Source organism: Maylandia zebra, linkage group LG7 (genome assembly GCF_041146795.1).
Source record: "Maylandia zebra isolate NMK-2024a linkage group LG7, Mzebra_GT3a, whole genome shotgun sequence".
Taxonomy (NCBI): domain Eukaryota; kingdom Metazoa; phylum Chordata; class Actinopteri; order Cichliformes; family Cichlidae; genus Maylandia; species Maylandia zebra.
Genome location: NC_135173.1, coordinates 50,082,422 through 50,108,421, shown reverse-complemented (window position 1 = coordinate 50,108,421; position 26,000 = coordinate 50,082,422). Strand labels below are relative to the sequence as shown.

Sequence of the window (26,000 nt, the reverse complement as noted above, 5' to 3'; positions counted from 1 at the left end):
CCGGCTTTTATCAGCCAAAGCAGATCTGTTTTATTTGATTTGGTCCATTTAACAGACTTTAATCTTTAGAAAAGAAACAGTTCCAGGAAGTAACACTAGATGCCACTGTAGAGCTGTAATTGCTGTTTTGTTTGACCCGTTCAGTCCTCGAACTGGTGTGCTTTTAGTTAAGAGAGCGCAGACATCTATGAAAATTAGACCCCCCTTCGCTGCTGTTATTTTCGAGGGGGACCTCAGTCCTTCATCTATGGTTGCTTGACGTGCCTCAGGCCTATTCCACTGCAACAACGCCAGCACAAACGGACGTGCACAGACACGAAGGTTCGCATACCAAAACAACTTCCCCAAAAAGACGCAGTTTATTGGAAACGTGTATAAATGGGTTTATAAATCCGCGCACCTGTGAGCAATTCAACGGAGGGCATCCCATCAAGGAGCATCCTTGTTCAGATGTGGACTGGCTTGGCTTACACATGCCTGTGTGGCAGTGATAGTTTTGAATCCACGTGGAAGAGCAGATGGCCATATTATATAACATTGTTGCATGTAAGCAGAGCTGAAAAGGGGGACGAAGAGAGATTTCCCAAGCTGCCTCGGTTTGAAGGCCTCCAACACAAAGCGTGCTTTTACTGTGTGATTACTCACAAATAGTTTTTTTCTGATGTGAATGAGTCGCTCAGAAGCTCATCGATGTCTCCAAAAGCATTATAATGCTGTTTTCATTTGTTGAACAAGAAAAATACGAGAGGATTTTTGTAGTGATTGATTGCAGATATGGTACATATTTGTGTATATTAAGGGTCTCAAAAAGAAACCCCAAAAAAGCGAAAAAAAATCACTGAAATTTTGCAAATGGAATAAAAATACTGCATGAACAACAACAAGGTTTCACAACGCTTATATATCCAAATAGATGCAAAGCGTATAGAATATCTGCTGGCCTTTCATTTTATTATCAATATTATTATCGTGACATATACACAATAGCGCCTATTTCATTACCGCTTTCCAGGACCTTCTATTCTTTTGGACCCCATCTCTGGCATAAACTCACATGTGGGCTGGCATCTGAGCCTGTTAGATCTCTCTAGGTGTGGTTTCCAAGAAAGTAAACACAATGAGAAGAAACGAAATTTACGTCAACAGACAATGATCGGATACACGTACGATCCCTAAAGATCCCGAAAGGAATCTGTTCCTGTCTCCGTCTGTATCCTCGCTGCATCCAGAGTCGATTTGGAAACAAAGTCGCTAGAAGTGTATTCATTTCTGCAAACGCTGCAGCGGCAGGTTTGGGATCTTTTTTTGAGATACACATAGAGATACTTGCCGTCTTTCAAGCGGGAACATAATGTTCAGGGTTATGCTACATCCTGTTGTAAAGTTTCAACAATGCGCCATTCTTTCAAGTTATTTGCACGCTTCTGTGCAATTTTGTGTTTTACTCTTTTTTATATACAGTTAAAAAATGCACTCAGTTCTTTCCCATTCAATCTCTGCGGCTAGTGGTAGCTGACTCGTCCTGTGTATAACCTATGTGAGGATGACCCCGTATAAAGGCCTGAGGCTGCTAATAAAAATGGAAAGAGAGAGAGAGAGAGGGAACAGTAGGGACAAATCTTCCACTCGCACATGGCTGGAGCATAAATTAAAACAGTGAATCACGGGCGGACGGTGTCGCCTATGAAGAGAGGAAGAAGGACTTCAAATAAAGCCTACCGGGAGACCTTACAATGTTTACAGCTCCCCGTGAGAGGACAGGACGAGCGCTGTTTTAGCAGGACACATTGTTCTGATTGTCTGATTATGTGTTTTACAATGTTTGTTAATACACAGAGGGGGTAAAAGTTACTAAGGTAGCAGCAAAGAGGCCGTGGCTCTCCTCAGCTTGAAACTTGTGTGGTAGTAACCCTTACCAAACCATCAGTGCCGAGTCTTTGACGCACTTTCACAAGATTTTCATTAAAGTGCAAAAAAAAAGGGAAAAAGAAAAGAAATGTAACTAGAAAAGATAGAATATTACATGTTACATTCTTGTATGGAAAAAAAGCACATGGGCGGGCAATTTGCCCCCACAACCACACGTATGCACACACAAAAGCATGACACTTAAAGCACATGGGTACAAACACCATGAACAGCGGGTAAATAACAGTCATCTCTGTCATGAACCATGTGGGGGTTTAAAAAAAATGAATCCAAATGCATGTTGTTGTTGATGTTTATGTCGTTTTTGTGTGCAGGGCATCCACCAAACGTATACCTTCGCACACAAACACACCTGGCCATTTATTTTGCTTTGCGCGATCGTTGATTTCCTGGAACGTTACCTTAACCATAACATGTAACCAAATTCCACAGGGTGACACAAACACGTGTACAAATAAGGGGGGGGGGGGGGGGCAGACAGACAGAGACAGAGGGAGAGGCAATACTGTCAGCACTTATTTCCCACTGATTAAACATTCATAAATCAACTTTATCTACAAGACTTTACACTAAACGTATTCTTTCTTCTTGTCTTTTATTCTTTCCCCCACATGTCGTTACGCCTTCTGATGGCTCCATGTCAAACTTGTTCTGCCAGTCGGTAGTACTTCCTCGAAACCTCAGGTCCGCGGTGTCAACCTAAACCGTACATGGGCGGAGCTGCCATACCACACCCCACCCTACCCGGGATCAGCGCAGAGCGCACAGTGGATGTTGGCGATAATCTCGCTGACAGGACGGCTGAGCTGACCGGCGCGCGCTCCTCTTCTCAGCTGTCGGTGAAACGCGTTAAATCACAGGCACAGGTCGGTGTCTAAAAGCCCGCTCTCCCGGGAGCCTGCGGCGAAGTCGCTACGGCGGCGGAGACTGAAAAACTTTCGATCCAGGTAAGTCATAAATGCTCTCTATGCATACTCCATATTTTATTATCAGGAACAAGTGTGCGTGACGTGGAGGTGACACGGCGCGCTGCCTGCGGAGTTATAAAAAGTGAGTGTAATAGGATTTAGTTCTGGATGAAGACATATTCCCTTGCTGACAGCTGACACGCAGGGGTTGAGATTGTCGTCCTCCCTCACGGTGTGGGAGGATGATGATGATGATGCGCGGGGTCAGAGGAGTAATGAGGTTTCCTGTGTCTGTTCCATGCTTTATTGGCTTTAAGTCTAGTTAGGAAAAGGTGAGGAAGGCCACTGGCCCTTATAGCCTCAAGCTGATCAACTCAGTACTGGATTACAGTGTTAGTTCCCTGCAGCTCACCGAGTCTTTCCGCTATTATTAGCAACCCACACTGAGGCTTTATAAAACCACAGCTATTGCGTGCAGATTGATGCTGTGATATAAAGTCCATGTAAGTTTCATCACTTCTGCCGTTTTGGCTTTTTTTGTCACGCATGCTGCAAACCAAGAAGTAAGGATCACAGTTGAAGAGCAAGGGCAGTGAGAGTGTTCCAAGATCCAGCCTGTTCAGTTTAACAGATATCATTTGTGTGTGCATGTTAGGTGCATGTTTGACTGGCTTTATATTAACATCAATAGTAGCTGGTGCTTTTGCGGCAACTGTTGCTATGGAAAAGGTTGTAATTGGCGTCGAAATTAGTGATGACTCACAAAAATTAAGCGCCTTCAGAACCTCTTTTCCAATGCTGTTTTGTAAGGGAATTACATGCTGATACACACTTCTTATAGTTTCCAATTAGGCATTCATTTTGGTCTCCCACCACTTTCCAAGTGCATTCAGCCCAGTTAGTTTATGCTTTTTAATATTTCACAAGATGTCAATATACACCCACTATAAGAAATGCACAAGGCAGCAGATACAATTAAACGCTGTTAGAGCCACCTACATCAAGTCTAACATATGCCTTAGATATTTAAGGAGACATTTCACTATCAGAAAATTGTTACAACATTAAAAACATGGAGCTTCAGACCAACTAGATTTGTCATAGAAGCTCACAGGAGACACTCGAAGGAATATTTCTCTTCAAAGACGGCCCTAGTGGTTAATAAATACATGTTATCCCCCTTATCGCACAAACCAAGCAAGGCCGAAGATCAGTGGGATCATTATTGCTGCAGGTAGTGAGGAGTGCGTGGTCTGACGTCCTTAAATCTCTTTTCCTGCAATTGAGTGGCTCAAAAACACAAGCGGTCACAGGATACAGGTTGGCCAAGAAAATGAGGCAAGTATAATTTCACAAGCGGCACCTTATAATGCAACAATGAAGTAAAGCTAAAGAAAAAAAGCTGTTCCTGAAAGAAAGAGGCAACCCATGAGGGATTTTCTCTGTGATCTGTACTTAAGAGTAAAGAGAGAGAGCAGGATCTGTTTTTACTGTTTTGGTTCTGTTTTAGCTGCTTTGCCTTTATTGATATGATAACAGATAAACAATGGACACTGCCACTGGTCTAAGCAGTTATCCTAGCAGCACTCAACAAGCCCAGTTCCGAGTGATGGATTAATGCATCCACAGTCTGTATGTAAAAGAGGATGGAAATAGCCTTTAGCAAAGGCTGTTGTGACACCTCAAGCTGAGCATTTTTGCCATTGCCGTCGTGGTGTTTCAGATTTGAAATTTTAGTATCTGTCTGACAAACAGAGGGACGCTGCACTGCCCGTAGTTACCAGCGTTGAGCACACATTACAGATTGTCCTGCTTTATCCATGGGCTACGGGCTATTTAGACAACAAATTCATTAGGAAAGCGATGACCGAGATTACGGAGCAGGGCTTGTTTTCCCACTTTCCCTTGTTTTTCAATGTCCGCACTTCTTTTTGAAACCAGAACATTGCCCCCTGTTAGCCATTAGAAAGAATGCAAGTTAAAGGCCCCCATCAGGCCCCACACACTGTATTTAAAAAAAACAACAACAACAACTAAGAGTCTTTATGAGATATTTTAAATGTTTTACACCATTTTATGCACTATGCACCCTGTCTTGAAGTAGGTAAAAGAGCAGCTACTTAGCAGAGCACTTAAGGTGCCCATACCTTAGAATTAGTGGAGCTCAGAAGAAGTTTCAACAGGGAGGCAGCTTGCTGAATCTGGTTTTGGTTAAGATGGCTGGTCATTCTTTGATTAGCTAAGCAGACGTTATGGAAATGTGTCACACAGTCATGTAAATAAGTAATGGAAGAAAAGACAGGACTACAACAAGCTGGGTGGGCTTTTCAGGCCCATCTACGTATCAAAAGTTTTATGCTTTGATTGCTAAGGAGCATTCCAGATTCTCACTGTGCATACGATTTGCCCTCTGGTTGTCATTTAGTCACCTCTAAGTTAATATTGGCTTCAGAAAATGGTGCCTGCCCATTTCATATCACCAATGGTTAGTCGGCCTGTGATGGCTTTAAGTTGCTGAAAATAGGGAATGTGTAGACCCTAGAGCTGGGCGATATAAGATTTTTTCATATCACGATATGTTTTTTTCATTTCAGGCGATAACGATATCTATCACGATATAAGCCAAATAACTATATTTGTAAGATTTAAATGTGCCGTTGCTCACAAGTAAAATGTGAAATAATCAGCAGCTTGTTTTTATTTAAATATTTATTTCCCATAATAAATTCAACAGGGTAGATGTACTTAAGGAACATGAGACTTTTTCAGATAAATAAAGGCAAATATTGCAAACTACACAAAAGGCAGCCGCTAAAGCGTTTAAGTTTCAAAATAGAACAAACGAAACAGACTAAATTGTCAATTCCACTTAAAAACAAAATATTAATTCTAAAAATAAATCTTAGTTTGTTTTACAGAAGAACAGACAAAACTGACTAACTTTTGTCAATATCAAATAAACTGAGAACTAAAAGGAAATTCTCAATCTCTCCTTGTTGTATAGCTTAGCTTTTCAAACAGTTTTAACAGTTACTTTAGTCTGACAAAAGCCGAATGACGAATTAGCGCTTCCAGTCAGAGACTGAGGCTACGTCCACACGTACACGGGTATTTTTGAAAACGGAGATTTTCCGTTTCCGTTTTAAAAAAATAATCCCGTCCACACATAAAGGCAGAAATGAAGGAAAACGCTGCTATGAACATGCCAAAGCAGCAGGTGGCGCTAGATTCCTAACCGTGCAGAAATGTTGGCCAATCAGAAGTCTAGAAGCCTCGGTGGGAAAAAGTAAACAAAGCTGGGGCATAGAAGCAGAACCGAGTCGTATGTGTGGACGGACAGTAACTGTGTGTATATGTAAGCATTTAAACACTGCAGAGAGTAGAATTAACAGTATTGTAGAAATTCATTTCACCGAAACAATAACGTGGCGCACACCTTTGACGCTGCGTTTTCTCCGTTTTTCTAGTCCACACGTAAATGCAAAAACTGAGTTTTTAAAAATCTTCGTTTTCAGTGACCAAAAACGCCGTTTACGTGTGGACGAAAGGTGCAAACGCATAGAAAAATCTGAGTTTTCAAAAATACCCGGGTACGTGTGGACGTAGCGCATGCACCAGTTTATTGTATTTCCAGACTTGCTTTTGGCACAATTTACAGTGCGCGCTACTCTGTTTTTTGTCAGACTTGAAATAGCCGAAATACCTTCACACTACGGAACTTCTCTGTCTCTTCCGTTCGACAATCTCTCCGGCGTTGGAACCATCATCTGTTTTCTCTTCGGTAACCTTCGGTCACGCTCGGTTGATTTCTCTAGTCGGCTCACTCTTTTCCTTAATTACACTGGCGGTAGGGTGGCTGGCTGCTTCCCAAACAAATACACATGTGCGGCTTGGCACTTACACTGTACGTAACTGACGTGACGCTGTGGCTGTGATTGGTTCGGCTCTGCGCTACTTAATTTGGATTGGCTGTTCTTTTTTTTTTCTTTTTTTTTAAGAGGACAAGAGCGGCGAGGTCTATCGCGATAGTTTAATTTTTCTATCGAGAAAAGTTATATCGCGATACATATCGTTTTCGTTCTATCGCCCAGCTCTAGTAGACCCCCTAAAGAGCAGTGTTTTCACTAGGAGAGAAGAAGTTCTTCCGCACATGATTGGGCCTTTCTTACTTTTCCAAACCTTCCATTTGGCACATAACACATGGAAAAACACAAAAAGCATAATACGGACTTTGATACATGTGAAAGTTGTTGCACTGACTTTATTCAAGTGATGAATAACCAGATTGGTGGGCTGTGTTTTTCTTTAAAAAGAAAAAGAAGAAGCCAAGCTGTCATTTTAGTGGGATGCCACTATATCCTAGTTACTGTGTAATTTAAGCCCTGCCAGTGTATTCAGTGTTATCGTGAACCTTTTCCACAAGTGCCACAATGACAATAAAAGCCTGGATCCCCAACAGACCTTTCGCTCTGCTGGTTATTTATGGCAAAATATGGACTGAAAACAGCTACCTACAGTACAGTGAACCTTCTTAAACACAAGCACGGGTCAGTGTAATTTGCCAACTGTGTGACTTAAAGTTTGTCCTAACAAGGTCAATTGAAGTGATCAAAGGCCATGTTTTTGTTAACTTCAGAGGTTGTCTTTTTTAGATTTGTTTAATTGCTGCGAAAACTGCTCTGACACAACTTTGCATGTCGTTTTTCTGCTGGTTTCTACCCTTGATTGTTCCTCGAATTCCACTGGAACTAGTGTTCAAACCGGTTTTTACTTCAGTACCAGGAAATGTGTTTGGTCTGTTCCAGTCTGAGCAGGAATGCAATCCGAGTGATTTATGGTATCTTCTTTATATATTCTTCACCCAGACTGTGCAGTAAGTCATGGTCAGAAATACAAACTGTACTGTACAGTTTATTATCCTTTTACAAAGATAATTAACTTTGCGAGCTAGATCATGGCAAACCTGCGGGCTTGTTAAATCGATATCTTCTCAACGATACTGCCCCGAAACGCTCAAATGTATTAGTGCCTCCGCAGACGTGCTTACGCCCCAAGGAGGGGAAATTGTTATTTTCTAAATAAGGACATAAGTGGATGCGTAGTAAATGATTGAAGATATGTTGGGCACTTTGCATGCTCAATCTCTATAACCTTCCAGGAGAGAAAGACAGGTTCCCAGAAACACGTCTCCCATAGCTCAGCTGTGTCGGTCAGGTCTCTTGAGAAAGTGTGACTCTGCATAAGAAAGGAATGTTCTTTATTCATCAGCTGTGCAAAGGTGAGCTGTTGTGCTGTGGAGCTGTTGTACAACCACATCAGACGATGCTTCACTGCTCGCATTTTACCACCTCATCATCCAGCACGTGTACCATGACACTGGAAGACTGCTGACAAACAAAAATCCTGAATGATTTATAATCTCTAGCATGAATCTATTTTCACAGTAACCCGACTGAGTGATTTTGGATATTTTTGTCATGCGTCATCTTTACATTGCGTGTGGAGATCATGCTAAAACCAACAGAAGGTTTATCGGGCATTGATTTCTCAGCTTTTCATTTTATTTCTATTTTTTAGATGAAACCTTATGCACAACAGCAACTCTACCACCTCTCTGCACGTTTGCCTTTTTACCTTAGAGGTCGACAGTAAATGCAGTTACTTATTTACAGATCACGAACAGACATGTCTGGGTTTCATTCTCAAGACGTGCAGCATTTTTTTTTTTTGAATGTTACATTACATGTTAGTGACTCGAATGCTGTTTTTTTTCCATAATGCATGATGCAGGTCTCATCATAGTCAGGAATGATATTAATAAGAGGCAAGATGTTAAAAAAGTACTACAGCAAACTTTAAAATTCATAAATGTGGTGGTAAAATCTTTTGTTTGTTTATTGCAAAACACACTTGAGAATCCATACAGTGAGGATTATTCAGTAATATTGAGGGAAGAGCTTCACTCTGTTGGCCAGCACTTTTCCAGCTTGGCAGCTTATTCAGTTTGGACTACTGGTTATGTAAGAAGGCTATATGCAGCAGGAGGCTAATCCAGTGCCTTGATCTTAATGCCAATTATCAGATCATGGTGACGTTAGTAAAATGAAGGCACCATAATAATAATTTTTTTTTTTTTTAAGTTAGTAACAAGTTAGTAATACTGTAGGTTAGCATACTACTACACATAATATGACAGCACATGCCCAAGCACACCTGCGCCTTACACCTCAGCACGTTGTTAATGTAGAATTTAGCTGTTGTGAAACACATGCCATTAAAAAACTTGACGTATTTCATGGAAAAAAGGTCAGTCTGTGCCTATGCTTGTCTAGTTTTGTGTTTTTTCACGGCGTGTGTTAGGTTGTCATTCTTAGAAATAGCATGTATGCAATTTTATTGCAGGGCTCTCATGTTTCCACCCATGCTCAGTGTCGGCGCATTAAAGCATGCGCAGCGAAGTACTTCACATCATGTCATGACATGTCAAGGTGACGGCAAACATGCCACGAACATCTAGGAGATCTCTTGAGTCAAGGCGGCACCTTTTAAAACAAACAGCTCAGTTTGGACACTTTGTAATGAAATGGTTATTTTATATTCTTGATTTTAAAAAAGTCTAATCACAGAACAGGGCCTCTGTCCTGTTTTTTATTTTTTCACATGCAAATAAGAAGCAAGTTGCACACTACCCTTACACAAATTTTCTCATTTTTGAATCTCCCTTTTTTCTAGTTTTTCAGAGCTTTGTGTTGAAGAAAAAGTGTTATTTGCATATTTTTGCATATGCTCAGGTTAAACTGCATCAAGTGCTCCCTTAAAAAACACACAAAAAGCACTTCAAGTGTGATCATGCCCCTCTTTATATTTGATCTTTTTCTTGGATGTACTGGTGGTTGGGGGTTGGTCAAAGGATCCTTGCATTTGACATGTCAAATCCTGGCTTAACAAATGTTCAGGCCCAGCAATGAAAGAAAAGGGAGGCAGCATGTGAGATAACATGTGAGGGAAGTTTTTTTTTTTTTTTCTGTCAGCCTTATCGCTCATGCAACATTAGCTCTCCCATCTATTTAACCTCTAACTAATACCCCCTGCATCTACCCTACCCCTGCCGTCCAATGGCTTTAGAGATAAAGGGTCGTGCAGAGTAATAACTGATACTACATCAGCACATGCCGAAGCAAATGCAGATTTTCCAGTCATGAGAAGATGAGTCAAGCCAGTTTCCAGCAAGGCAAATCAGCCTCCTGCTGTGTGTGTTGTCGGGGCAAAAGCCCGACCACAGATTATGCAATCAGTTACGCTGTGTGTGCCAGCTGGTAGAGGTAGTCAGAGACAGAGTGGATGCTTTTTTTTTTTAATCCTTAGTGAAACAGCACATTATCCTCTAGAAGGTGTTTCGTCTTTCATCAGTTTTTTACTCTTCGTTTACTCAGATACTTTGTTTACCATTTTGGCTTATGATTCATATTCATAGCAACTGATCGAAATGGTTTCTCAGCATAAACTGATCCAACGTATCCGATATTGGATATTTCTTTACCACTGACTATAACGTTATTTCACCTGTGGTTAAAATCTTTTCACACCGTCTGTTTCTAAATGCGGAGGGCTTTGAACTAATTTTAGCGCTGCATGTAACACTTCACCGTCAAACAGGTTAGTGTCACAATAAGAAACCACACGGGCTGCATGTTCCAGTTTTTGTTTGTCATTCAAGTGTGTTGTAACTCAATACAAGATGTGCAATCAACATTGTGGGTCAACTGATTTGTCCAGAGGGCAGATCAGACAAGTCCTCCGTCTTCACCTTTCTTTCTTCCTTTCCTTCTCTCGTTTTTTTCAGCCCAACAAGGTTTTGTGGTGCAATGATGACGAAAGTCAGAGAAGTTCTCCTGCTGTTGTTGCTGCCAGCCTTTGTGCCGCACACAGACGGAACGCGTAAGTGTTTTGGCTTGAAACTCAGTCTTAGCACCTTCTTAGGTTTCTGACAATGAGCTAAGATATCCGAGAGGTGTGATCTAGCTGGTTAACACATGAGCCAGATCTGCATAATTAATAAGCACTAAGCAACGCTGAGTTTCATCTGTGGATATTTTTTTTGTTTCATATTACTCTCAACTCACGTTAAAGTTTTATTTCTTTCATCTTCTCATCTAATTTAAAATTTCGCCTTTTTTCATTGCTTAGGCTTGACACACTGTTTAGGATGTAGTCTAGTAAATTCCTATGTTTCCTTGTTTCCATCTAATATCTGTCTTAGGTTATAGTTTACCTGGCAAGCCCACAGAGATCAAATGCCGTTCTCCAGAGAAAGAGACCTTCACATGCTGGTGGAAGCCAGGATCTGATGGGGGCCTGCCTACTACATACGCTCTCTACTATCGGAAAGAAGGGTAAGAAACTCGCGCAGAAGCGCCCAAGCTTGTTATAATTTTACTTCATGTTATCTAGTAGCCACAAACATTGAGTAATAGTTGTTTTTTTAGTTCATTCATATAAACACAGATCATAATATTAGTATATCAGGGCCCTTTACATAATGTATTATAAAGGGAAGTGTAAGCACTTGGCAATTGTTAAAAAAATGATTTTTCATATTAATAAAAAGAAGAGTTCCATCAGTACAGCTGGCACAATGGGATGTTCTTGTTTGTGGTTTTTTAAAAATCAACAATCCAAACGGTGTCAGAGGATAAAGATTGCAAAGTGCTAAGAGGTGCCCGTGAACATGGATTTTTAAATACTTCAAGGTTGATACACATGTACAGAGAAGGAGTGGAATTACTAGCTTATTTAACTACAAAGTGAAAACACAGTTTGTAAACACTGTAAACAATCCAGGCAGGCCTTGGTCATGCAGTGGTTAATAAAGGTGTGATGGGGAATACTATTACGACTGGAGAACACTGGGACACTAAAAATCTACTATGAGTACACCGAGAAGACTGATTGGTAACAGGTGTTTTAGATTAAAACAAGTGATACTAATGAGGGCAAAGCAAACATTGAAAAAGGCAGGAAAACAATCAAAGGAAGTCAAACTGACAGGAATATAAGAAGGCAAAAAAACGACACCCCCTCCCAATAAAATAACAGAGAGAAAAATGAACAAAACTTATATTGTATGTTAGGCTGCATGTGTTGCATGTGAAGCGGCTGATAAAAACTGAGCCACACATTGACAAGAATGATACTGAACTCCTGATATGCAAAGCATATGGCCACATAGTGTCATGGTTTTACTGTGGCTGGACTCAGAGGGAATCAGACAAGTGACATGAAGTTTAAAAGGTTTATGTACAAAGTATACAAAATCAGTACCTGGCTGATGACCTGTGTGGAAGATGACCTCTGTATTCTGGAAAGGTGTGGGGAGATTAACAAAGGGAATTAGCAAAGTCGGGCAGAGAGAATCTGACTGCAGTAGCTCAGATTGTCTTTGAGTGTTTACTTGTCAGCAGTGAAAGTCGGACTGAGAAAGTGGTTATTGGCAGGAATCTGAGGGAGGCTGAGGAGAGTTGTTGGAGAGTGGTCCGGCAGGTGATTTTCAGGTAATTCCTTTTTTTCAGAGGAAGTCATGTAATTAAAACTGTGACTGTGATTACCCAGCAGTGGCTCTTAAACTAAAAAAAAAAAAAAGAAGATTGTCAGGGTGAGGTTAGCCTAGCGCTAGCACCCAGGGCCTCACAAAATGCTTTCCAAGCTTTAGATATGAACTGGAATGTGCAAGATGAGTTCTGGTTCAACAGGGTCTGACTATGTGGAGAATTGACGAGACAAAGCATCAGGTTTCACATTTCAGGAGCCAGGTAGATAAATTATGGTAAAGTTGAAATAAAGCCATACATATAAAGAATAGTTGCCACTTTGCTTGTCTTGAGTCATTTGGAGATAAACTAGGTTTTTATGATCAGTCAATACAATAAATAGTATTTCAGCTCTCACTGGCCAGTGCCTCCACTCCTCTAAAGCTACTTTGATTGCAAGTAACTCTCAGTTGAATACGTCATAGTTTTTTGCTGGAGGCAAGTGCCAAGAAAAGAAGGCATGCGGCTTATCGTCGGCTTCTGTACATTAGCACTGTCCCCACCCGAGAGACCCGCTTCAATAATGAATTGTTTTAACAGATCGGGATGGTTCAGTACAGGTGCAGAGTTAAACCTGTCTTTGATCATTTGAAATGTTTGATCTGCTTCCTACTTCCATTTCATTTAAATGGCCTGGAAAAGGAAGTGAGTCGGTTAATGGTACTGGAGCTTGACTATAATTCCTGATGAAGCAGCATTTAAAGTTTGCAAATCCAAGGAACCGTTGTAGCTGTTTCCAGGATGCGGAGACAGGCCTGTCAATTACAGCTTTCACCTCCGTCTCCAAGAAAAGTCACATGGTTAGCATGAATTCCACATTTTTTGGCCTTAACGAAGAGTTTGTTTTCAAGTAGTCTCTGTAGTACCTGCTTGCAGAGACATGAAGTTCTTCGAGGGTCTCAAGGTATCATCCAAAAAACAAACAAAAAGATGTTTCAAACGTCTCTTAAGACATCATTGACCAGGCCTTAAAGACAGTGGGGGCATTGGTTCAACTAAATGTCATGACCATATATAGTGACCTAATGGAATGTTAAATGCTGTCTTCCATTCATCCTCCTCCCGGACATGGAACAAATGATAAGCATTACGTTGATCTAATTTTGTGAATGCTGTGGCTCACAGGCTGAGGTGATTAAGGGAAAAGGATACCTATTTTTTACAGTGATTTGATTTAACCCTCATAGTCAATGCAGGGTCGCAGAATCTCTTTTATTTTCTACAAAGAAGAAACCCGCACCCACTGGAGTGGAGAACGGTTGAATGATGCTGCTGTCAAGGGAGTCCTTGATGTATTTATCCATGGCAAGGTGTTTAGGACCGGAAAGATTGTATAGACGGCTTGAGGGAAGAGGCAGGGTGGTAAGATGCAGAGACTGGAAATGGTCCCATTTTCTTGTACACGTTCTCTGACGTGGGTATCGATAAGGTCAGCAAGGGCTATAATTCCTCAAAACACTTATTGCAAGAGGCCAATTCATCCTTCATTTGCTCATTAAGGGTATCATAGAATGTCCATCTTAGGGCTTTTTTTCTCCAACCCTGTCTCAGCCATTACCCTGGACTCAGTAGAACCTCTGCTACAGACTTTGATGCAGGTTGAATACATGTCAAGCTGCTTCTTCCTCATTTAGAGAGTGTTCACAAACTAACTTGAGATTTCTTAATGAATACTGTGTAGGACACAGACTCTATAGGGTTTCATAGTAAATATGCTTTAGTGTATTTGAGTGCCCAGACCCTTAACAGTAGTATTTTGTGAACAATTGTTTGAGAAGGCCCGTGGAGAGCACTGAAACAGTAGTGAGTACCAAAGCAAAAATCCACCCCAGTGACCTGGCTCTCCACCAGATAGTTCAGGTGAGATAGGGATGGCTGTGAAAAGGCAACTGCATCAGGAGAGGGCACACTGACCTGAACCGGAGCTTCCGGGATGGGAGAAGGTGACAGTTTGGAGTGAATTATTTACAGTGCATTACCCATCTGTTCTACCCACTGATGTGTTTCACGTAGCTGCTGAACTATAGATGTTAAAGCCTTCTCATGTTCACCTAATACAGTCTGCTGCGTCCATGGGTTGTCTACATCGTTCTGTCAAGGTTTTACTGTGGCTGGGCCCAGAGAGCAAACTCAGGCAGCTGACATGAAGTTTAAAAGGTTTATTTACAGTCCACAAAATCAGTAAGTGGCTGGTGAATAGCAGGCCGAGAGAGGGGTTGTTGGTAGGCAGACTGGAATCAAAGGACGACTGAGGAGACTTGAAGGAGAGTGGGCAGGCAGGTGATATTCAGGCAAGTCCTTGTTTCCACAGGAAGCCTCAGAATTAGATTTGGTGTACTGTCACTGTCCGGTGGTAGCTCTTGAACTCCAAAAAGGTTGACAGGTGGGTGTCTTGATGAGCTTGCCAAGAATTCCAGATGGACAACACGGAAGTAGACAAGAAGCAGGAATCACTAATCGAAACAGCTGCAAACAAACGTCAAACATAAGGCTCTAATTTACCACCATACAATGGTGGTAAATGGTGGTAAATTTTACCACCATTTACTCTCCACCCATGGGCAGTGGCAGGAGCAATCCGCCCATAACTCAACCTGAGAGCAAAGAGGAAAAGAAAACAGGGAGAACAAGTCTAGCCTGCCTTAAACCTAACAGAGAGAGGAGGGCAAAGTTAACGTTCCTCATATCTTTTACTAAGGCTCTGATTAGCTTAGCATAAAGGCCTGAAGGTGATGCACATCTATTTTGTCACTGCTCCCTGCCAAAAACTAGTCCATCCCTTAACCCTCTATGACATATAGTCCTTTTAGAGGGCTATGACTTTTGAGGTTCTTTTCCAACTATTCCAGTCTTCAATGGCGGATTATTCATCTTCCTTAATATAACACGTAAGCTAACTTACAGTATTTTCTAATACTCAGAGTACAGTAGAGAAGATATGGCAGTGGATAAACCATGGCATGAAGGCACCCAGAGGTTGAAGGCCACTTCCTGCTGGGAAACACTAGATCCTGACATTGATCTAGATGTTACTTTGGGCGATAAGAACTACCTAAACAAATTGGTTTAGGTAGTTGTGGTGGTGGTGGTGGGGGTATTTTTTTTAGTATTTATTTTAATATTTATTTATTTATTGTCATTGTCAAGAACAATGAAATTGCGTTTGGGGCTTCCATACAACCCAAAAAAAAAAAAAAAGAAGAAAATAATAAATACCCCTTAAAACCCAAGTGTACATATTTAACCCAGTGTGACTCCAATGCAATAAGACAATCCTTAGCAATAATGTTCGTAGAAATTCAGACAAAGACCTGAGAAACATGACAAAATACAACAATGCAACCCATTCAATATTATTGTACTGTGAGATATGATATCAGATATGATAGTTATCTATTTAAGAAAGAGGGGGGGGGGGGGGCAGGAGGGGGAAGAGAATAAAGATATGATGCACCAATGCAGACCAGTTCATTGCTATTAAGAAGTTGGATATGGTTATTGTCCGTGAGAGGGGGGCAGAGAGTTCAGGAGCCTCACAGCCTGTGGATACAGGCTGTTGGCCAGTCTGGATGTTCTGGCCTGTATAGACCTGTACCTTCTCCCTGAGGGCAGCAGATGGAAAAGGTGGCGCGCAGGGTGATGTTGGTCCCGCAGGATACTGTGCACCCTCCTCAGACAGCGAGTGGGGAAGATATTACTGATCTCTGGCAGACTTGTTCCAATATTTCTGCCAGCTTCTTTCACCACCCGCTGGAGTGCTTGCTGATCGGCCTTGGTGCAGCTGGGGAACCACACTAGAAATCCATACGTCAGAACGCTGCTGATGGCACAGTTGTAGAAGTTCAACATCAGAGATCTGGGAATGTGTGCGCTCCGCAGTCTCCTCAGGTAGTAGAGGCGCTGTTGGGCCTTCCGTACAACTGAGGTGATATGGTTGCCCCAGGACAGGTCCTCGGTCACAGTTACCCCCAAGAATTTAAAACTGCTCACCCTCTCCACCGCCTCACTGCCAATGAAGAGAGGCAGATGGTTGTTATGACCCCTCTTCCGGAAATCTACAATGATCTCCTTGGTCTTTTTGGTGTTTAAGACCAAGTTATTGTCGTGGCACCATGACTCTAGTTGTTGCACCTCTGTCCTATAGTTTGTCTCATCATTGTTGGATATAAGTCCGAGCACTGTAGTGTCATCTGCAAACTTAACAATGAGATTGGACGCGCAGGAGGAAATACAGTCATGGGTGAAGAGAGTGTATAGCAGAGGGCTCAGAACACACCCCTGAGGGGCACCGGTGTTGACCACAAGGGTGGAAGAGGTGTTCTTACCCACTCTGACACTCTGTCTACGGTTAGTGAGGAAGTCCACAATCCAGTTGCACAGAGAGGAGTTAAGTCCCAGTTGGTGGAGTTTGGGACGGAGTTTGTATGGCCGGATGGTATTAAAAGCCGAGCTGTAGTCTACAAAGAGGAGCCGTGCATAGGTGTTCCTGTGTTCCAAGTGCTTCAGTAATGTGTGCAGCACTGTGGCGATCGCATCCTCGGTTGACCGGTTCTCCCTGTATGCAAACTGGTGCGAGTCCAGGGATGGTGGAAAAGCAGCTCTGATGTGTTTAATGACCAGTCTCTCCAGGCATTTGGCGGGAATGGGGGTGAGTGCCACAGGTCTGAAATCGTTCAGACATGTGACATTTGACTGTTTTGGGATGGGAACGATGGTTGCTGCTTTGAAACAGGATGGTACCAGTGAACAGGACAACGAGGTGTTATATATAGAGGTGAAGACGTCCGCCAGGTCCGCAGCACAGTCTTTTAGCACCCGGCCCAGCACTCCATCCGGCCCGGCCGCCTTCCTGGTGTTAATGCTCCGGAACACACGCCTCAGCTCATGAGTGCTCAGGACCGGAGCAGGGTCGGTTGAGGGGAGAGGGGACAGGACAGGGTCGGTGTTCTCCCTGTCAAAACGGGCATAAAAGAGATTTAGATCCTCAGCCAGAGTAGAACTGTCGGCTGAGGGTGATGGTGTTCTTCTTTTGTAGTCCGTGATAGCCCTGATGCCCTCCCAGACCTGCCTTGGGTTTGTGTTGTTCTCAAACCTGGCCTCGATACGCCTCCTGTGCTGCTGCTTGGCAGTCTTGATGCCTCTTCTCAGGTTGGCCCTGGCAGCACTGTATGCCTCCCGGTCCCCAGATTTGAAAGCGTTGTTCCTTGTTCGAATAAGTTGTTGAACTCCGTGTGTCATCCAGGGTGGATTATTAGGGAACACACGGAATCGTTTCCAAGTTGTTACATTGTCCACACAGAAACAGATGTAGTCCAAGTTTATGTCTTTTGACCGTTTTCACAATAATATAATGCACCATGCTATAAAAATTGTTTTTGAGGTTTAACTGTGAAGCTCCTGAGATCCGAAACGATTTGGATATCATACATTTTTGCAATAGTGAACCACCTGTTTCACCAGCCTGAATATGTACTAAATATGTTAATCAGTAATTTTGTTCTTGCATATATTTTCTTGCACCACAACACAACGGTTTTGTGGGAAATTTCATGAAGAAAATAAAAAGTAAAAGATTTTTCATCACATATTTCACCTGTAAGAGAGACATCTGCAGTGAAATTGGCTGCAAATAAATGCTGCACTTTCACAAACCACAAACCTCGAAGATTCAGCAATTTCCTCTGCTGTGATGAAACTCCATCACTTTGTGATTTTGCTAGGAGAAACATATATTGCCGCTTTCAGTTCGGGAGCTTTTTGCCTCGAGTCAGTGGCTTCCAATCTCTGCTGGTGTTTGGACTGAGAAAAGAAATCTCAGACTGGCTCTTTAAACTACACGAAGAAGCTCTCAGTTCTCCACCGCTCTTGAGATTGTCTCCCTTTAACATCAGCTTTCCTGTTTTGTTCCCCCATACTTGTTGTACTATTGCAAGTGCAGCAGAGGTGTGCCTGTTTGTTTGGTTTGGTATGTGCAGGGGCGGGTTTCACTGCGCACATGTCATGTCTTAATTGTGCAGCTTGCAAACATGTATGTACCCAAAGTTTTCTTTAAGAAACTTAAATTGAATCATCATTATTTTAATTTGATGATCTTGCATTTAATGTTCTGCCTAAAATGCTTTATGGCGCAGATTTATTAGGATAGGTTTTTCCACTTAGTCAGTTTTGCCATGGTAATGGCCTGGTAAATGGCCTGTATTTATATAGCGCTTTTACTAGTCCCTAAGGACCCCAAAGCGCTTTACATATCCAGTCATTCACCCAGTCACACACACATTCACACACTGGTGATGGCAAGCTACATTGTAGCCACAGCCACCCTGGGGCGCACTGACAGAGGCCATGGCTTCCTGACACATCACATGTGCTTCTTTCAGTAACTCTATAAATAAATCAAAGTAATACCATTATAATGCTATATTATTGGTGTAGTATTTTGTATTGTTTCTCCTTTTTTGATGTCTTCTTGTATTCAACTTTCAGTTCACTGTGGTATAGTGTGTAGCAGCAGAACAAATACACTTTGATTAATTGGTTTGTGCAAGTTCTGCTCACCATAGAGATGACATGAGTCACTTTCCCCACGTTTTCTGAAATCAAACCAAAGTTTATTGATTTAATTTATTTTTTCCGTCTCCAGCTCGCATGCATTTGTCGCAGGCAGCTTTACCAGCATTCAGAGGCTCACATATTTTTCCTCATGTTGTCCGCACCTGAACATGTCCCCCGACCAGTCGTCACTAGTTACTACGACAGCAGCAACAATTTGTTTCCCATGTTCTATATGCAAACACTCCCAGTTGTGTTCATTATGACACCCAGGTCTACTGGGATATGAACCTGCAGTTCAAACAGAAAACAATACCAAAGTTATTTTCTGTGTCTCCTTTAATTAAATACAACATCCTAGCAGCTTGACAGTAAAAAAAAAAAAGAAAGAAAAAAGATGGCCTCCACTTATTTTGCAGTCACACTTTCTCACCATCTGTCTCCTCTCGTCACTCTCACACACATGTGCAGTGTCAGGAATAGGGAGGATGTACACTGTTATTTTAATGTGGCTGTGCAAGCACAATGCCAGCGCACACCTGTGATTGCATGCCGCTCCTCTGCCTCTCTTGCAGTTCTAACGTAGTGCACGAGTGTCCTGACTACCACACAGCCGGGAAGAACTCCTGCTTCTTTAACAAGAACGACACCGTCATCTGGGTCAGCTACAACATCACCGTGGTGGCCACCAACGCACTGGGCAAGACCTACTCTGACCCTGTGGATATAGACGTGGTCTACATTGGTGAGGGGACTGGGGGCAGGGGTGGAGGGGTTTTCATAATTTCACCACAGGGATTAAAAAAAGCAGCTCCACAGCTGCTCGGCAGCACACTGCGCTACACTGTGGCAAATGCTCTTGGAGTTTAGTCACCCCCTCCCGTTATGCTGTAACTGCTCACTAAAGGTCACCTTTTAATGTCCACAGTGAAATTTCCTTTGCAGCGATTAAAGGACTAGCTGATGCACGATCTACAAAATCAACTGAAATTAAGTTTAGCATTAACTAATGCTAAATTAAACAAAGTTAAAACATTCTTGTGTTTTGAAATTGTAACAAGAATTTCTTTTACCTCCTTATCATTTATGAGCTTCTAATGTGTTTTTGGTGGGGGCCAGTCACACTTGAGCACATGCACGCTTGTTTACTGCAATGGAAAATCTGCTCTCTTTTCTCCTGCTTCAAAAATGCACACTGTCCAGTTATTTTAGACAATCATTTACTTCGCTAACAGAAATAAAGTACTTTAATGCAAGTAATTCAATACTTTAGTAAGAAGTAGTTCCATCCTTCAAAACAAAAAGTATATTCATGAAATATTTAAAATGGGAGAGTAAATTAACAGAGAAGTATTCATCTCGTCCTTGAGCCTCCTAAACTGGAAGTGTGTCGAGTTGTTCTGATCTGCTTATCTTTTTCTTTGTGTTACCTCACAATTGTCAGATATGTGTCTCCACGAGGATAGCATAAAGCCCAAACAGTGACATTTATCACTACTATATGTCATAATACACACATCGACAAATATGTTGAAGGTCATTCCTGCAATGCTGGTGCTTATCCGCTGGGAGTGTCCTTTTGTTAGCTGTGTAACAGCTGATAATTCACCCTGCAGTGTTTTCACCTGCTGCCGTTCACAAGCCCTGTTGATGCCTATTGGTTTTTTTGTTTTTTCAGTAATACAATCTTTATTCATTGTTGGATTTGCTGTTGCTCTGTCTTTCTTTCATTCACATTTTCTCTCTTCTGCTCCAGTCAAGCCTCATCCTCCAGAAAAGCTAGAAGTGACAGTAATGAAGGATCAGGGCTGGCCTTTTCTTCGAGTGTCTTGGGAACCACCTCGTAAGGCTGACACCCGCTCTGGTTGGATCACTCTAATCTATGAGCTCCGCGTCAAGTTGGAGGAGGAGGAAAGCGAATGGGAGGTACGTAGGTCTCAGCGCATTTCAGGGTGTGGTATGCTCTTTGAAGTATTTGCCTTTCAAATTTGAAACTTTGTTCTAGGCTGGTGTAAGGGAACTACACGATGTGTTAGTGAAAGGACAGGTTTTTGAACATTTCAAATCTGTATATTGGCAGCCTGACAGACTAACTGATTTGTGTGTTTCTGTTGACTATGTGTGTTTCCAGAATCACGTTGCGGGCCAGCAGAAGATGTTTAACATTTTCAGCCTGCGGTCAGGTGGTACATACCTTATTCAGGTGCGCTGTAAGCCCGATCACGGCTTTTGGAGTGAATGGAGTTCCACTTCCTACGTCAAAGTTCCAGAGTGTAAGACATCCGCCAACTGTCTTTTGCATTAACTAATTATTATATATTGTATAGGATATATTTATTTATTAAAGGAACAGTTTAACATTTTGGAATCTATATTACAGCACTTTCTTGTTGAGAGCTACTCTTATAATCTGAAGCACTCAGTTAGTTTACCTTAGCATGAAGATTAGAAGTTAAAGAAGGAAGCTAATCTGGCTCTTTGCAAAGGAACCGGTTTAACCAATTTAATTATCACTAGAAATCGTATTCCTTCATTGTGGTTTTACTACCTTTTTTTGCAGGATATTTATTTTTCCAAGGGGCCACATGACAAACCGGAACTGGACGGTCGCACCAAAAAGTGGAATTCTGCTCAGTATTATAATATTTATAAGTTTGTTGGTACGGCCCTCCACAACAATCCCAGTTGTCATGCAGCCTCTTGGGAAAAGTATTTGTTTGCCTCGCTTTAGCATGATGTAATGATAATAAACCCAGGAAGAAGAAAAAAAGATGGATACTGCGTTGTTCTGCTGAAGCACCCACACATTGTTATGTTGCGTCTTTCAGATCTCCATCGGGAAAAGTCTGTCTGGATCCTCATTTTAGTCTTTTCTGCCTTCATTTTACTGATCCTCATATGGCTGATACACATGAATAGCCACAGGTAACAATGATCTTCTTAACCACTTTGCTTTGTTAAAATGCTGGTTATTATTTATTTAAATGTATTGTTTCTGTGCAATTTCAGAACGTAATAAGAAAGTACGCCCTCAATCAGATACAAGCTTTTATGTATAAGGACAAAACAACTGTGATGATGTCTTGAAAGGTTAACGCAAACTCATATTAACAACAGCAAATGACAAATGACATGTCCCTTATTTAACAAATATTAAGGCAAAATGCAGAAATTACTGCTTCTATAGAAATTAGGACGGTAAGTAGCAGCCAGCTCCTGATAATCAAATGCAAGTGTGACGAACAGAGGTTTTGTCAGATTTGCTCCACAGTACCACATTTAGTGAAAAATAAACACAGAATTTCAGCACAGGGACCTCATAGCACCTGTCAAACACAGCAGTGAAGGGCTGATGATTTGCGCTTGCTTTGCAGCCATAGGGCCTGGGCATCTTTCAGTCAAGGTCGATCATGAATTCCTCTGTATACCAAAGTATTCACACGTGAGGCCATCTGTCTGACAGCTTGGCTGAATCTAGGTCATGAAACAGGACAATGATCCCAAGCACAGCAGCAAATCTACAGTGGAACGGCTGAAAAAGAGAAATTAAGAATTAAAGTGCTGTAATGGCCCAGTCTCAAAGTCCAGCCAGACCTCAACCTGACTGAAACGCTGTGATGGGACCGTAAAAGAGCTGTGCATAAATGAATACCTGCAAACCTCAGTGAAGAGAAGCAATGCTATAGAGAAGAGGGTGCCAAAATTCCTTCACAGTGAAATGAGAGATTGACAAAGTCCCAAAGAAAACAATTACTTTAAGTTATTGCATTAGTTTTATTCATTTTTTTTAAAATAATTATAGAGTGTAATAAGTCATGAGCTTTGGTCCATCAAAGCTTGCATTTACCTGAGCTTTAAGACCTGCTAAGGACTACATAGTTATTTTTAACACTGTGATATGCAAAACCTTAGAATTGACTGAGGATGTGATTATTTTCACCATGACTGTACTTTGTCATATGTTACATAAGCCCAAAGCACTCTTCACACTTACATTTAGATCCTACGGTAGAATATTATTACTAAAATACTGCAATTACTTAGCTATCAAATTATTTGAAATTCTTTACATTTTCTTATGAGTTGTGGCTGAATTATCCCTTTACCTCAAGAAAAATCAATACTCCACACTGGTGCCCATTTTTCACACTGTTCTGTAAAACCAGACATGGCTAAAGGATATTTCTGTGCAGAGACTTCAGTCCTTCCTTTGTTGTAAAAAAAAAAAAACCACAGAATGATCTTATTCACGTGTATAAATTTCCATTAGTAGGAAAGAAAAATCTGATTAAATGTCTCACAGGTAATCAACTATAAATAACTGTATTAGCTCATGCGATAATGTGACCATTCTGGGCTTTGGTAGCATACTGCAAGTAAAATACTGACTATAGTCATCACATCTGTGATATTCAACTGCTGCTAACAAAGCCTTTTGTGTGTCTGTGTGTAAAGTCTGAAGCACTGCATGCTGCCGCCAGTCCCTGGTCCTAAAATCAAAGGCTTTGACAAGCAGCTTCTCAAGGTAAAAGGGTAACATTATGAACACTGTCTCGATGGCTACTTATTCAGACAAAATGTCTATTTGTATAGTGGTCAAAGGAGCTTGCAAAGAAAAGCGTCTGGACTTCTTTAAGTTGCTTGAAGACGTTTCACCTCTCATCCAAGAAGCTTCTTCAGTTCTAAGGTCAAATGGTGGAGAGTCCCAGATATAAACCTTAGTTTTATAGTCTTCAAGCAACTTAAAGAAGTCCAGACGCTTTTCTTTGCAAGCTCCTTTGACTACGATGACCTGGATGACTGAGAACCTTCACAGACATATTTGTATAGTGCTTTCTAATTGCATTGAGTAGTTTTACTCTTTGTGTGCAGAGTGGCAAGTCTGACGAGGTGTTCAGCGCACTGGTGGTGTCTGACTTCCCACCAACCACGTCTAACTATGAGGACTTGCTGGTAGAATACTTAGAAGTGTATGTGCCAGAACAGCAGGAACTGATGGTCGACGAAGGCAAGGATCATGACGGCTGCCTGAAATCCATAGGCTCAGCATCCGACAGTGACTCTGGCCGGGGCAGCTGTGACAGTGACAATCTGTTGATGGATAAGAGTGGCGCGGCAAAAGAGGAACAGCAGCAACAAAATCAGGAGGGAGATCAAATTGGGACGGAGACACAAGGGCCCAAAGAAGCCTGGGAGAAGGAAACGATACTATGTGCTAATGAAGATGTAGTTAGCCCCGATGCATCAAGTAAGAAGGTTAAGACCTGGCCTTCTGTGTTTTCCCCAGTGACTCCTTACAGCCTAAGCCCACTGGATCCACACAACTCACTTGAGATGCACAAACAGAATTGCCTTTCTGACACCCAGTTTCCTCCGGGCTCCCCATCCTCAGACCACTGCATCAAAAAGGCTCTCCAATCAAGCTACTGGGAGGTCTGCTTTAATAATAATCAACCTTATCCCCAGACAGATGTCCACCAGCAACTCCAGGCCCACAGCGATCGCAACATCTCAGCCATCAATGACGGAAATGCGCCCAGGAATCTGCTGTTGCCCACCCGGATGACTGAGTATGTTGAAGTGCAAAGGGTCAATGAGGAGAATAAGGTGCTTCTCCATCCTATTCCTTCAGGCCATACCCGTGAAGAAGCCTGCTCCTGGGTAGGACATGGAGACAACTACAGCAAAGTGAAAGGGGTAAACAGTGACAATGTGCTGCTGCTCCAGAGAGAGGTGGTGGAAGAAGAGAGCATGGAAATGGCTGGAGCAGCCGAGAGCTGCTACACATCTTCCATCACTATTAACACTCCTAAGCCAACAACCTGCAGTCACATTGCCCTGCCGGTCCAGGAGGAAAGGGTTCTGGCAGTAAGTGGGTATGTCGACACTGCCACTATGTTCTCCCTGGACACTTAGCAGACATGCCAGCCCAAATTGGCAGTTGTAGAACATTGCAAGAGGCGGGGACTGAAAGATACGAAAAAGCACTAACACTCCTTAAAAAAAAAAAATTGCCAAGACAATGTATATTTATTTTTTTATCTTCTTCTCCTGTAAGAGACATGTCTTTGCTGAGGGCAGAGCAGTAACACACTATTGATTATCAAATAATTGTTATTGAATATCTTGACTAATGCGCTTAATTGAGTTTTGTAATTCTTCTAAAAATCCACGTGGTACTTTATATGAGCATCCTGATTGTACTGGATGTCTATCATGAACCATCCTCTCTGGCACATAAACGTTGTTTTCATCGATCCTATTGATATACCATATAGTAATTGTGATTATCTGTTAAAAACTGCAGAAACCCCGACCTTCTACTTTGTCTCAGTTTTTTGTATGTGAGTGTATTTTCCCTTTTCCTTATAGATACCAACACTACATTTTTAAGCTGCTTTCTCTAAAGCTACAATATGTATAGCATTAAAATTAAAAACAAACACAACAAAACACAGCAAAAGTGAGAATGTACTGCTCTATTTTTTCATTCAGAGAGAATGAGAATGTTTTTCTGTAAATACACCTCCTGCAGTTTTAATCTGCAAAGATATTTAGATTTTTGGAAGGCGGAGTAGTGTTGTATTACTTGGTATGGTAACGTACAACACTGCTCTTTATTCCTGTATGCACAGATGTCTGTATAGCCTACACGTACCTATATAAATATATGTATAGTTTTAACATGAAATGTAAAATCTTTGTGGAAAGTCATGTTTATAACAAAATAAAAAAAAAACTCAGTAATGGAATTTTGTTGATTTTTTTGTGTCCTAATTTGATAATTACATATGTGTAATTATTACTTGGCTGACAACATTAGTAATGAAAATACATGTGGAAAAGTATGCATTTACCCAGCAGCAAGCAGGGGTGGCATGTTGTTTAGAAGCAGCCCAGCATAAGGTGGTATTCAGGCCCCTGGATTGCTTTGCAGAGTACTCATTAATAATTGCAAATATTTACCAAAATGTTATTGCAGTGTGGTGATCCAAGCATTACTACACTGAATTGGTAAAATATCAAA

General features: G+C 41.7%; 1 protein-coding gene across 1 annotated transcript; it reads left to right on the top strand.

Annotated features, from left to right (window-relative positions):
* Positions 1-1,140: 1,140 nt before the first annotated feature.
* prlra (prolactin receptor a) lies at positions 1,141-25,725 on the top strand. The gene is made up of 10 exons (XM_004549643.6): positions 1,141-1,290; positions 2,588-2,876; positions 10,681-10,775; positions 11,098-11,230; positions 19,549-19,718; positions 20,730-20,899; positions 21,105-21,246; positions 21,802-21,898; positions 23,429-23,498; positions 23,846-25,725. Exons 3-10 carry the CDS (start codon positions 10,703-10,705, stop codon positions 24,887-24,889), a joined length of 1,899 nt encoding a protein of 632 aa, XP_004549700.2. The 5' UTR covers positions 1,141-1,290; positions 2,588-2,876; positions 10,681-10,702; the 3' UTR covers positions 24,890-25,725.
* Positions 25,726-26,000: the final 275 nt, after the last annotated feature.